This window comes from Chiloscyllium plagiosum, chromosome 25 (assembly GCF_004010195.1).
Source record: "Chiloscyllium plagiosum isolate BGI_BamShark_2017 chromosome 25, ASM401019v2, whole genome shotgun sequence".
NCBI lineage: Eukaryota > Metazoa > Chordata > Chondrichthyes > Orectolobiformes > Hemiscylliidae > Chiloscyllium > Chiloscyllium plagiosum.
The window spans coordinates 45,163,595-45,177,854 of record NC_057734.1 but is presented as its reverse complement, the minus strand read 5'-3'; the positions used below and the strand labels follow the sequence as shown (position 1 = coordinate 45,177,854).

General features: G+C 42.5%; 1 protein-coding gene across 1 annotated transcript; it reads right to left on the bottom strand.

Moving 5' to 3' along the window:
- Positions 1 to 224: 224 nt before the first annotated feature.
- LOC122562821 (immunoglobulin lambda-1 light chain-like) lies at positions 225 to 3,156 on the bottom strand. Its single transcript, XM_043716071.1, has 3 exons — positions 2,967 to 3,156; positions 2,535 to 2,876; positions 225 to 728 (listed from the first exon to the last, which is right to left on the bottom strand). Exons 1-3 carry the CDS (start codon positions 3,118 to 3,120, stop codon positions 400 to 402), a joined length of 825 nt encoding a protein of 274 aa, XP_043572006.1. The 5' UTR covers positions 3,121 to 3,156; the 3' UTR covers positions 225 to 399.
- Between the last annotated feature and the right edge of the window lie 11,104 nt (positions 3,157 to 14,260).

Below are 14,260 nucleotides of genomic sequence, written 5' to 3'. Positions count from 1 at the left end.
TCACATTCCACATGAGGTAGTCTTATAGTCTGCCTCTTTGCTCTTCACCTGAGAGTGAGAAAATGACAAACTAGCATATCGGGAGTGATAAAACTGACTGCCAAAGGACCAGGAGGAAGTGTCAGTCGATTGTATTGATTGGCACGCACCGCATGAATAACTGAAATGCTATCAGTGTTAACCTAAAAAAAATCTACCTTCAACACATTTATAAAACGCACCGCGACGATTAAAATCATTCTTTATTGCGCAATTACTTTAAATTCCAGACGAATACATTAACGTTTCTGCAAAATTGTGAAGAAAAGGAATACGTTTCGAATAACTGGACACTGCTTTCCAACATGAACATTCTGAATGATAGTTTGCGCCCGTGGAAAGGAGGGGGATTCTCTCCTGTCACTCGCAGCCTGATCTCTTGATGCTTTGCTTGAGCTGAGATGAGAGAGACTCGTGTGTAACGCCGCAGGTGTAGACTTCGTGTGAGTTCCACTGGGCGGCGGTCAGGGTCAGATAACTGCTCACACTGTATGTCTGGTCGGTGCCCCGCACTGCCTGAGTAGTCTGGACACCACTGTCCGTGGTCTCACCGTCCACACTCCAGGAAACTTCCACCGAACCAGGGAAGAAATGATTCACCAGACACACCAGGGTCGCTGTGTCATCTGCGGAGATCTGATCGGGCGACGGCGGGAGAAGAGATACCGAAGGGCGAGTCGCTTCCAGGGCTGCAATGAAATGGATTGTGTTAATCAAAAATAAAACTATTGCGTCGTAAATATGCTTACAATTAAATACTAGTAGCAATAAATGAGCACTTGATACATTTCCTTGATCAATTCTTGCACTTTTACAAATCTTTAATGGGCTCAAGACGCACGAATCTTGAGCAGATGATTTTGTTTGACTAAGGCGTTGAGATAGAGTAGCACTAACCCAGATTCCTTCTTTAAGTTAAAACGTCTAACTGTCGTTAATCGAGGGCATTTGGTAGCTCTAAATGATCTGGAGGTACTTGCGTAATTGCACTAATTCCAGTCCTGACAAGGCTACCGTTAAGGTACTTAGATGACATCAAAACATGTAATGTTCAGGTACAAAATAACCCACCTCGTCTTCGACCACTCTCTCAGAGCAATGGAGTCAAGTGTTATGAGTATATAATTTAGAATAACATCAGAAAGCCCAGAAATCCAGGTGACGAGTATGTCTAAGATGTTATAGCAATGCAAGTACTCTGTAGTTAGTGTTGCTCCTAATAAAGATGAAGACATCTGTCTCAACAAGAATCCGATCTTTCTGGCATATGTTTGCATGAGCTAACATAGTAGGTAACACCCAGAGCATATCATACCGGCAGCGGTGTTTGATCCAATACAAAACATCAGTACTATTTGAAGAGAGAGGAAAACAACATAATTCTCGCTGCTTTCCTGGTCAATTTGTAAGCTGCAAACAATATTTATACAGCAAACGATTTGATCAATACCACATTGCAGCTTATGGGGCCTTTCTATGTTTAAATTGCCTTCCAGTACTCCAAATTACAATGTTCAATACACGGTAAGGATTATTATTTCATTTACAATGCACATTTATCTGCAATTGTGAACGAAGCGATTTAAAACCATAGTTTCTTTAACTTTTGGAGTGAATTGGAAGGATCACTTCTCTGGAGTTCAATGACAGTTCGTTTCATTGAACTCTTTCCATTGAACAAAGTAAACAATTATTTCGAGTGCCATACATTGTAATTCCTTTCCTTGCTAACAGCTGAACAATTTCGTTAGTTTTAGCCAAGAGAAAATATTCTGTTCGAGGAAGGAGGTTGTTAAACTACCTTCAATTTTGAAGAATGGCACCTTTCAAATATTGGCTAAAATGTGGATAACTTTCAAAGCAGTGTTCGCGCCGTGTCTAAACAAAGAAGACAACATTTTACAGTCTTTTTAAAATAACGTAAATCTGTATAATAGAATTTGTGCATAATCCATCTAAGACCATTTTGTAAATGGATGGATGGCAAGAGTCGTTGGGAAACCTTAAAGCAGTAGACAGGGAAGAGGATCACAGCAAGGTTAAAGCCATGCTCACGCTCTTGGGTAGTCCGGGAAGTTATGGAGCTATGATATAAAAACTGCGGTAAAAAGTGTCCTACTCGATCACAATCGCTGCTCCACATTTGACACTGTAGCCTGCTTTTGTTGTCGGCTCGATGTGTTCTCAACGATCTTTTTGAAAAAAAAGCTCCGATTAAACACAACAGGTAAAACGCATTGATACAGTTGCTAACTTTGGAATTAGAAGTCTTTCACAATCTCGCCAAGAAAGTGGAACTCTTTGTAGATAGGAAACAAATCGTTCCTTTTACGTTTTGTTCGTGTGATAGTTTTGTATCCCAAACAATTGTTGATGCCAATCTACAGCCACAGTTGCTTCATCTCACTCACATTACTTCATTGATCATCTAAACAAGTACAAGTTTGACTAACTATTAGACACAGAAAAGAAGGGTCTACTGTACGGCTACTTACTCAGAACAGTGAGTTCGGTCCCTCCGCCGAAGCCGTAGCTACCCCAACCACAATAATAGTTGGCGTCATCCTCCGCTTGAACTCCGCTGATGGTTAAATACGCGGCATTTGTTGACGATTGACTCCTCCCAGAGAATCGAGCGGGGACCCCCGTACCCTTGACCTCGCGGTTGAGATCATGGTAGAGTAGGAATCGAGGAGTATTCCCGGATTTCTGCTGGTACCAGCCCACGTCGCCGTTTCCCAAGGAAGTGCCAGAGACGGTGCAACTTAATTTAACAGTGCCTTGCGGCTCGATGGAGATCGATTTCGGTTGGGTTAATGTAACCGCCGCATTCGAACCTGCAAAATGTAGAGCAGAGTCAGAGGGGAGGCTTCAGTTGATCAGTATCGTCACTTCCCATCAGTCAGTGAAGTTTGTTGAATACTTACAGACTGCGCCGATGAGCAACGTTGTGATGACACGCTCCCAATGAAACATGATGATCTGAGTGAGGCTCAGACACGTCGCCAGGTTACAGGAAAGTATTGTTTGCCCGTCTCGCTTTGCCTTATCAATGCTTTTAATGGTGACACCGCACGACATGGTTCTTCATTATGCAAATGAAGCTGACTGTTGACCACGAATAATCATGCTCAGCCCTCCCAGTCACATGACTTCTAAACGAGACATACTAACAGCGGTTATCAACGAATTTATGTTAGTAATGCCGATCCAACTCACAAAATACTTTAACAAGTGCGGTACCTTTTTAGAAATGCGTGCATTTTGTACACGGTACAAAGAAATTATTGTTTTAACAAATATACTGGAGTATATATTTGGATCTTTCCTTTTCTACAAATCAGATATAAGCATTAGAAAGAGACTTTGATCATTGTTCCTGACCTTTTCAAAATAAACAGAAATTGTTGGAGAAACTCAGCATCTATGGAGAGAGAGAGCAGAATTAATGCACCGAATCCAGTCACCCTTCAGATTAAACATAAAATAAATAAATGTGTATGCTGGAAATCTGAAACGCAAACAGAAATTGCTGGAAAAACTCAGTAGATCTGTTAGCATCTATGAAAAGAGACAGCAGAATCAATGTTTCGAGTCCAGTGACAGTTCGCTTCAAATCGCCGGTATCCGCAGTTCTTTATTTTATTTCAACGTGTAGGCAGTGATTTTACGCATTCAAACCAATCGATGAAATTCAAGTACATTCTTAAAATAAACTTACGATTAACTTACTTTTGTGAACAACTCAAAGACATGAAGCACACTACTGTTGATCTGAATCGTCTTTGCTAGATACAGTTACCAGAGAAAGTCTAATCTAATTGATAGCTTTTCTTAAAATAAATGTTTCCTTCAGCACGTACTGCAGCAAGATTCATTAAACAGTTTTACACTTCATGTTCGTATTGTTTTTAATGGTATAAAACAGATTTATCTTCGAGTTCGTTACATTTCGTGAAACTTGATGTTGCATGGAAATGAATTAACTCACATTATAATAGGGATATTGGCAATTACAGATACAAGACGGCTTAAGAGCACGCGGTGTCCACCAACACTCTTGAGCTGTTCAGGGAGAGGTGGGCGCCGCAGGGAGTGGAGTGCATTATTTCCCCCTCCAACTCTATTTTGATTTAATCCCTGCCCTCCCCATCACTGTTTGATCACGCAGCATTGCCCTTTGATGTGAAGGGTACTGCTTGTCACTGGCCACTTGGGTGTATCTTTTCTTCCTGGTGGTAGAAATTGAATAAAGATTCGTGCACCTTGTGTCTTTTCACTGTGTCTCGCACTAGTACGCACGCAACATGGGTGCTGGGGAAAAAATAAGCATTACCGCAGTTAGGTGGGGGGGGGGTGCAAAAAAAACAAGACGGCTTAATTAAAACACAGGAGGACTGTAAAGTCAATCCTTTGCGAAGGAAAACATTAGTTTTTCTAGGCTAACGATCATAACTTTAAGGCCGATCAGGAACAGAAAGCTCTGAAGATGTACATGCGTATGTTTTCGAAAGCGAAGGGAGTTTTGAGTAAGGTTTTTTTTTAAAAAAATGCACCAGGAATCTTTGGCGTGATCGTAGGGAATGAGAAGAACAAACGCAAGACAATTATTCTAATCCTTTACAAATCAAAAGCTCGGACCCAGCCAGAACATCACAGGCAATTCTGGGCGCTTCACGTTATTGCTTCTAAACAAACCTGTTGGACTGTAATCTGGTGTTATGCGATTTTTGATTTTGTCCACCCCAGTCCAACACCGACTCCTCCACATCACATTGTTGCAGAGAGAGGGTACAGAGGACGTTTGCGGGAACGGTGGCAAGAAAAAAAATATGGTAATTTGGTACAAACATAAGTAATTGGGATTATTTCCCTGAAGAACAAATAAGATATTAAAGAAGCATTTGCTTGAAATGCCCACGTTCACGAAAGATTCCAACAAAGTAAATGAGCAGAAACCGTTTCATCGACAGAAAGATCGTTAACCAGAGTACATGTAAACAGATTTAAAGCAATTGGAACGGTGCTAGTGACCTTACCTCTGAGCCAAATGACCCAGGTTTAAGTCCCACTACTCCATACTTGTGTCGTAACATCCATAAATAGGTTGATTTTTTAAAGAAGTGTCAAAAAAAGGGGAGACGACATGAGACAGGAAAATGATCGAGCAATACTTTGCAGATCGGACTGATTATGCAGAACGCAATGTGGCTGTCCGTGCATTCGCACGGCGGAAACTGAAGTAATTAAAAAAAGAAAATGATGAATAATTGAAGACGGAGATATACAGCACTGAAGCTCCTTTTCTGCATTATTTGATAATCGACTAAAAACAAAAATTCTCCTGACAAAACTGTGTGAAGCGGCAGAATTGGGAGAGTGTATGTGTGTGTTTGAATGAGTTTGTGTGTGCGTGTATGAGTGCGTGTATGTGAAAGTGTGTATATGAATGACAATAGACAATAGATGTAGGCCATTCTGCCCTTCGAGCCAGTGCGTGTTTGTGTGATTATATGTGTATATGAGTGTGTGTGTGGGGGGGTGGAGGTGTGGGGAGGGGGTTCGGATGGGGAGTGTGAGGACCTCTGCACATGAATGTGTGTTGGGTCCATCAAACCAAAATGGGCCCAAGTCATGGGCTTAGGTGAGGTAAAGTCCTGGGGAGTGTTGTTGAACAAAGAGACCATGGGGTACTGGCTCATTGTTTCTTGAAAATGGAGTCACAGGTAGACTGGATAGTCTTGTCTTTATTGGTCAGTGCATTGAGTAAAGGAGTTGGGACGTCATATAATAGTTGTACAGGACATTGGTTAGGCCACTTATGGAATATTGTGTGAAATTCTGGTCTCCTTCCTATCGGAAGGATGTTGTGAAACTTGAAAGTTTTCAGAAAAGATTTACAAGGATGTTGTCAGGGTTGGAGGGCTTGAGCTATAAGGAGAGGCTGAATAGTCTGGAGCTATTATCTCAGCAGCATCTGAGGGTAAGAGATGACCTTATCAAGGTTGACAAAATCATGAGGGGCATGGCAAGGATAAATAGACAAGGTTGTTTCCTTGGGCTTGGGAGTCCAGAACTACAGGATTTAGGGAGAGAGGGGAAAGATTTAAAAGGGACCTGAGCAGCACCTTTTTCACACAGAGGGTGATGAGTGTATGGAATGAACTGCAAGAGGACGTATTGGAGGCTGGTATACTTACAACATTTGAAAGACATCTGGATGGATATATGAATTGGAAAGATTTAGAGGGATATGGACTAAATGCTGGCAAATGGAACTAGAGTAATTTAGGATATCTGGTCAGGATGGACAAGTTGGACCAATGGGGTCCGTTTCCACGCTGTACATCTATATGACTATGACTCTATGATATTCTGTAAATCAGCCTGCCATATCCATTGCATTAGCTTCACCTGGTCCAATAAGTAGGATAAGGGAGCATCAACAGCCTCATAGAGGTTTACAAATTATGAGGGGCATGGATAGGGTAAAGAGGCAAAGTCTTTCCCCTGGGGTCAGGGAGTGCAGAACTAGAGGGCATAGGTTTAGGGTGAGAGGGGAAAGATATAAAAGATATCTAAAGGGCATCTTTTTCACACAGAGACTGTACGTGTATGGAGTGAGCTGCCAGAGGAAGTGGTGGAGGCTGGTACAATTGCAACATTTAAGAGGCATTTGGATGGGTCTATGAATAGGAAGGGTTTGGAGGGATATGGGCTGGGTGCTGGCAGGTGGGACTACATTGGGTTGGGATATCTGGTCGGCATGGACGGGTTGGACTGAATGGTCTGTTTCCGTGCTGTACATCTCTATGACTCTATAACAGCCATGAATAAAAGTTAGATCTGACCTCCTAGACCCACGAACATCTAAACATGAGGCACATGTCGATGTGCAGGTTAGGTGAATTGCCCACGCTAAATTGCCCACAGTGTTCAGGGATGTGTAGGTGAGGTGAATTAGGCAGGGTAAATGTAGGGGTATAGGTCTGGGTGGGATACTCTTTGGAGGGTGGGTGAGGACTTGCTGGGCCGAAGGTCATGTTTCCACACTGTAGGGATTCTATGTTTCTATGATTCAGATGACACTGAGACAGAGCTCAGGATCTTCAGCCACAGATCAGACCCAGGCTCATGTCATGCGCAACCTGAAGGTACTGTCATTTAACAGCATAAGCCAACACGTGAGTGACAGATACAACACTTTGGAAATATTTACATCCAATTTCCTTTGGAGCACAGAAATCACAGTTAAGCAATTTAACTTCATCTCCATCTGAAATGATTGGCGATGTGGTCTCTTCTACACTGGGGAGACTGAACGCCAACTTTATGGAATGATTCAGGTAACATTTCCAGGACACACACACCCAACAACCCCACTGCCCTATGACCGACCACTTCAACTCTTCCTCCCACTCCCCCAAGGACATGGCAGCCCTGGCCTCCACCACTGTCAAATCCAAGGTACCTCACACCTGGAGGAGGAACACCTCATCTTCCACCTTGGGACCCTCCAACCACACGAGATCAATGTCAATTTCACCAGCTCCCTCCTCTCCCCTCCTTCCACCTTATCCCAGATCCAATCCATGAACTTGGCAACGCCCTCTTGAACAGTCCATCTTCGTTTCCACCTATCCGCTCCACCCTCTGCTCTGATCTATCACCATTACCCCACCTTCATCTACCTATCATCTTCCAAGTTACCTTCTCTCCAGCCCCACCCATCCCACTTATCTCTCAGACACCTTGCCCTCCCACCTCCCACATTCCCCATAAAAGGCTTATGCCCCAAACATTGACTGTCCTGCTCCTCGGATGCTGCCTGACCTGCTGTGTTTTTCCAGTGCCACACGTTTTCACTCTGATCTCCAGCATCTGCAGTCCTCACTTTCTTCTAAATGATTGGCCCCTTATCCTGAGACTAGTCCTGCATTTTAGACCCCCACATCACTGGAAACAAACTTGCAGCATTCTTCCTACAACTACCCTTCAGAATTTTGTACTTTTCCCATTAAAACGTCAGAGAAAATAGACCCAATTTGCTCAATCAACTCATCCCAGGAACCAATCTGGTGAACCTTGGCTGCACTGCCTCCAATGCTTTTTGGTGAGCAGGGCAACCTGCAAGCAATAATACCAACGTGGTCTCACTGTAACCTCTTAAAGTGTAACAAGTGTTCTTTGTCCCTTTAGTATAAAAGTCAAACTTTCATTGCCATCCCAATTGCTTGCAGTACCTGCATAGTATTAATGTTGAAGAAATATTCTCCAGATCTAGCTGGGCTCTTGTCAAGCTGCTCCAGTACATTGTAACAGTGCCATCTACACAACAATGAAGAAAATTTCCAACCCTGCACCACACCCAGCACCACAAAAACAGAACATAATATTTCCTAACAGTAAACAAAGAACTCAGCATGGAAGTTATTAATTCTGTCACATGAACTTACAAATTAGAATCAACTCCTTAGGCCAGCCCTGTTTTTCAGTGGACTATGCTCTCAATTCTACGTTCCTAACTTTCTCAGATAGCCATTCTTTTTTTTTAGTCAAGAGTCTATTCATCTCTGCCTTAAAACATTCAATTACATGGCTTAAAGCACTCTTTGCAGAAAAGAGTTCCAACTACTCATCTCTGCTTTAACTGGGAGACTCATTATTTTTAAATGTCTTGTTTCAGTTTCTTCCAAAAGGATAAAAATCCACCTTGTTAAGTCCCCTCAGGAATATATAAGTTTCAAAAGATCACTTTTCATTCTTCTAAAGTCCAACGGATAAAGCCCAGCCCGCCCAGCTTCCCTTATAAGATAATCACTCACCCCAATCCCAACCCAGGTGTCAGTAATTGGCAATGTCACGTCTGACCCATTTACTTATAATTTGGTCAAGTATGCACAATTTGGGTTTCACTAGGACCTCTTAACCCCAGAACTCATTACAGCTTTATAGATTAAAAGCACTTAAAACACTTGATTGCCTATGCCACCAAGCATGCATGCAAGATATGAAGTGCAGTCAGATAAAAGGTTTCCCATCCATTTGTGCTATCACTACTGTGGGAGAAAAATAAACCACTCTGCTTGCCCACTTGTTCACAGAAGCCATGTCTGTTCTTAGCTAAACAGAGCATACCCATAAGACCTCAACTTGACCACAACCAGCTCAGGGACTAAACGGCAAAACAAGGCATCACCTAACCAGCTTCCAAGCTGAAGGAGTACACTCCTGAGATGTTCTGATAACAGACTCACTACCTCACAATACCATCACCGCTCCTGCAATCTCGAGGGAATTCCTAGTCTCCTCAGGTACTGAAGTCCCACAAAGCCTACCCGAGACTGGGTGGCACCCAGATACCTGACAAGAATGCACACACCCTGCAGACCCATTGTAACCAGGATACTGGACTTTGGCACCTGCTCGAGCAGAGGAACGGAACCTCCTGCTTTAATTATTACCTGATTGCTATTACCGGACAACTGATAGTTTTCCATTGAATGTAATTTAGTTCATATTGTCTTGTAACTAACACACTACAAAAACAGTACAAAAGCTGTCTGTATCTGCAGCTCGGGGAAGAAAATCCTTGACTTAACTGTGTAGAGTGTCCGTTCTCAACCAGTCCTGTCAATTTCTTTTCCCCACTATATCGTGAGAAATAAACCAGTATTCGTCAGTTTCACAAGATTTGTGTGCGGCCTCAATTTGTAATTGGACGATTCTCCGACAACTACCCATTCTACAACTATGTTCTTTGGGTCATGGCAAACAGAGGTGACATTGCTGATCCATTCTTCACGACGCACAAAGATATGCCAATCTCGTCTACAAGAATCTACATTTCTGCTGCACAGAATGTTCTTTACAAGTGACGTTCACCAAGGAGAAGTACTGATTCATCAGTTGAGAAATTTGATAACTGGAGAAAACCTACAGTGGGAGGGGGAGAGTCCTTTTGTCATTGGTCATATAAGTGCCAAAGACTCAGGTAAGACTGGATAAGAGGTTCTCCATAAGCGGGATGATGATCCAGGCACGAAATTACAAAACAGAACCCCAAAGGTCATAATCTCTGGGTATTACCTAAGACATGTAATATAGCATACATAAGATTAGAGAAAATGTATTGAATGCATTCAGAGCTTAAAACTCAATAGATGGAGAATAATCATGGTAATTGTGTACATTGAATGAAAATGGCAAGGCAATAGATCTAGATGGCAATGAAGGTAACAATCTTGTTCTAAAGGAGATTTTAAACAGAGTGACCACAATAAGACAGAGTTTTGCATTAAGTTTGTGAATGAGGTGTTCAAACAGAAACTAGAATCTTAAATCAAGCCAGAGGAACTCTTGAAAATGTGAAGGGTGTGTTGTGAGGCTGACAGAATCTAACGGTTTTCTAAAGTCTGATCAAAATGAATTTAAAAAAGACCTGCACTTCAATACATAGCAAATTTATAAGCTTAATCTACTTAATATATAAACAAACTAATGAGCAAATCAACGAGCTTAAACTATTTTATACATCTGCAAACTAATGAGTCTCATGGCTTTCCAGCTCAACGGGGACTGGTGGCAATAGCACTAGGAGCTCTACCAGTTTCTATGGCACTGGTCTCAAGAACCCCAGGCTAATGGTGAAAGACCAAAGAGTGGGGCAAAGTCCCTGATATTAATACTGTTCCGAATCTAATGTTGCATGTTGTATCACCATTTCATAGTACTTTCAGTACTTTCCCAGGCATTCTGTTGTATAGGAAAGAACTTAAGGTTGTGTTTGTGTTAACTGCACAATAGACTGTTTCCCATCCAACAAGGTTAGTGTACAAAGTTAAAAATCACACAACACCAGGTTATAGTCCAACAGGTTTAATTGGAAGCACACGAGCTTTCGGAGCGACGCTCCTTCATCAGGTGATTGTGGAGGGCTCAATCGTAACATAGAATTTATAGCAAAAATTTACAATGTGATGTAACTGAAATTATACATTGATTAGATTAGATTACAGTGTGGAAACAGGCCCTTCGGCCCAACAAGTCCACACCGACCCGCCGAAGCGAAACCCACCCATACCCCTACATTTACCCCTTACCTAACACCACGGGCAATTTAGTATGGCCAATTCACCTGACCCTGCACATCTTTGGACTGTGGGAGGAAACCGGAGCACCCGGAGGAAACCCACGCAGACACGGGGAGAACGTGCAAACTCCACACAGTCAGTCGCCTGAGTCGGGAACTGAACCCGGGTCTCTGGCGCTGCGAGGCAGCAGTGCTAACCACTGTGCCACCGTGCCGCCCACACATTGAAAAATTGATTATCAGTTAAGCCTTTCATCTGTTAGAATACAGTGATAGTTTCACTTCTTTCGTGTGTAAATCACAAAACCTTTTTTAAAAAAAGTTGCATTCTCGGGTTAGCTGTTAACAATGGTGATAGCTGGACAATATGTTGAAGGTGTTGCCCCCCGTGTGTTCTCTGTCTATGCCATGATGTTTAGATTGATTCTAATCTAAAAAGAGAGATAACAGAGTTCTACATGAATGCATGCAGTTATTGAGCAAAGTACAATGTAACCCTGAAAGTACAAATTTAGCCCACAAAATATATGTGTGCATGTGGGTCTTTGTCTGTGTGTATGTGTGTGTCTGTCTGGGTTGGGAGTTGTGAGTGTGAGAAAGTGTATGTGTGTGTGTGTAGTGAGTGCAGAGTGTCTTAAGTTTGTGAGGGGGTGCATGTGTGAGTGTGGGAGTGTATGTGTCTGTTAGGATGTGTGTGGGTGTCTGTGGGCGCGTCTGTGTCTATGTGTGTCCGTATGTATGTGAGAGTATGTGTGTGTTGGAGTATCTGTGTGTGTGTATAGTGCAATGGTGGTCACCTGTAATGTGACGTGAATCCAAGGTCCCGGTTGAGGCCCTCTCTATGGGTACCGAACTTAGCTATCAGCCTCTGCTCGGCCACTTTTCGCTGCTGCCTGTCCCGAAGTCCGCCTTGGAGGATGGTCACCCAAAGGTCCGAGGCTGAATATCCTGGACCACTGAAGTGTTCCCCAACTGGGAGGGAACACTCCTGTCTGTTGATTGTTGTGCGGTGCCCATTCATCCGTTGTCATAGCCTTTGCTCAGTTTCCCCAATTTACCATGCCTCCGGGCAACCTTGCCTGCAATAAATAAGGTAGACAATGTTGGCTGAGTCACATGAGTACCTGCCATGTACAAGGTGGGAGGTGTCCCCACGTGTAATGGTGGTATCTATGTCCACAATCTGACACGTCTTGCAGCGTCCACCGTGACAGGGTTGTATGGAGTTGTCCTGAGAGCCAGGCAGCTTGCTACGAACAATGATCTGTTTGAGGTTTGGCGGTTGTTTAAAGGCAAGTAGTGGAGGTGTGGGGAAGGTCTTGGTGAGGTGCTTATCCTCATTGATAATGTGTTGCAGGTCACGAAGAACATGGCGTAATTTTTCAGCTCCTGGGAAGTACTGAACAATGAAGGGTACCCTGTCGGTTGCAGCACGTGTCTGTCTCCTGAAGAGGTCATTACAGTTCCTTGCTGTGGCACGTCGGAACTGGCGGTCAATGAATTGAGCATCATACCCCGTTCTTGTGAAGGCATCCTTGAGTACTTCCAGGTGTCCGTCACATTCCTCCTCATCTGAACAGATGAGAAGGAACACACACACACTCTCACATACACACAGACGTGCCCACAGACACCCACACACACCCTTACAGACACACACACTCCCACACTCACACATGCACCCCCTCACAGACTTAAGACACTCTGCACTCACTACACACACACACATACACTTTCTCACACTCACAACCCCCAACCCAGACAGACAGACACACACACACACAGACAAAGACCCACATGCACACATATATTTTGTGGGCTAAATTTGTGCTTGCAGGGTTACATTGTACTTTGCTCAAAAACTGCATGCATTCATGTAGAACTCTGAGCTCAAAAACTGCATGAACTTATGTAAAACTCTGTTATCTCTCTTTTTAGATTAGAATCAATCTAAACATCATGGCATAAACAAAGAACACAGGGGGCTAACACCTTCAACATATTGTCGAGCTATCACCATTGTTAACAGCTAACCCGAGAATGCAACTTTTTTTAAAAAAGGTTTTGTGATTTACACACGAAAGAAGTGAAACTATCACTATATTCTAACAGATGCAAGGCTTAACAGACAATCAATTTTTCAATGTATAATTTCAGTTACATCACACTGTAAATTTTTGCTATAAATTCTATGTTACGATTGAGCCCTCCAAAATCACCTGATGACAGAGCGTCACTCCGAAAGCTAGTGTGCTTCCAATTAAACCTGTTGGACTATAACCTGGTGTTGTGTGATTTTTAACTTTGTACACCCCAGTCCAACACCAGCATCTCCAAATCAAGGTTAGTGTAGTTACCTTCCAGCCAAAACAGACTGCTTTTGCACTAGGCCTACTTTCCATGTAATTTTCCATTTCGTACAGTTGTTCATTGTCATGTCTAATTAACCCTGAACGATTTGCCCTTAATAATCTGGTTTGGAGTTTTTTTTATTAAGGGGTAAACTTACTAAGGCAAATGGGCAACGTCAGTAAAATTCTTTCAAAATTTTATAATGGTTCCTGTAGATATGGAGGTGGTAAATGTAACCCAACTACTGAAACAGGATGAAGAGACAAAACGAGGAACTGCAGGCCTGTTAATCCAATATTAGTCAAAGGGGTCATGATAGAATTGATAATAAATTATGTGATCTTTGGCTATTTAGACAATAATAGCAGAAATGAGCAGAGACAATGCAGATTTACAAAAGGAAACATTTTTAACCACCAGCTAGGGTTTTTTAGGGGTCACTAACTGAATAGATAAGGGGACATGATGTACTTAGTTTTTCAGAAAGCTTTTGGTAAGATGCCATACAAGATGTTAGTAAACAAAATTAGAGTATATGAGATTGGGGGAATATACTGTTGGATTGAGGATGGTCTAACTTTAGGAATACAAAAGTAAGGATAAAAGGGTGATTTTTGGGTTGGCAGTCTATGACTAGTGGTGTATCACAAGGATCAGTGCACTTGATCAATTATGATCAATATATAGATCATTTATTTGGGCATAGGAATCAAATCTAACATTTCTACCTGTGCAGATGACCCAAAACTAGGTAGAAATGCATGTTGTAATGGAGAA

Excerpts from the sequence above, each read along its gene's own strand:
- LOC122562821 (XM_043716071.1), bottom strand. The coding sequence starts at position 3,120 with ATGTCGTGCGGTGTCACCATTAAAAGCATTGATAAGGCAAAGCGAGAC. Across the intron at positions 2,877-2,966 it reads GTTGCTCATCGGCGCAGTCT|GTTCGAATGCGGCGGTTACA; the intron begins GTAAGTATTCAA and ends TACATTTTGCAG. Across the intron at positions 729-2,534 it reads GACCGAACTCACTGTTCTGA|CCCTGGAAGCGACTCGCCCT; the intron begins GTAAGTAGCCGT and ends ATTTCATTGCAG.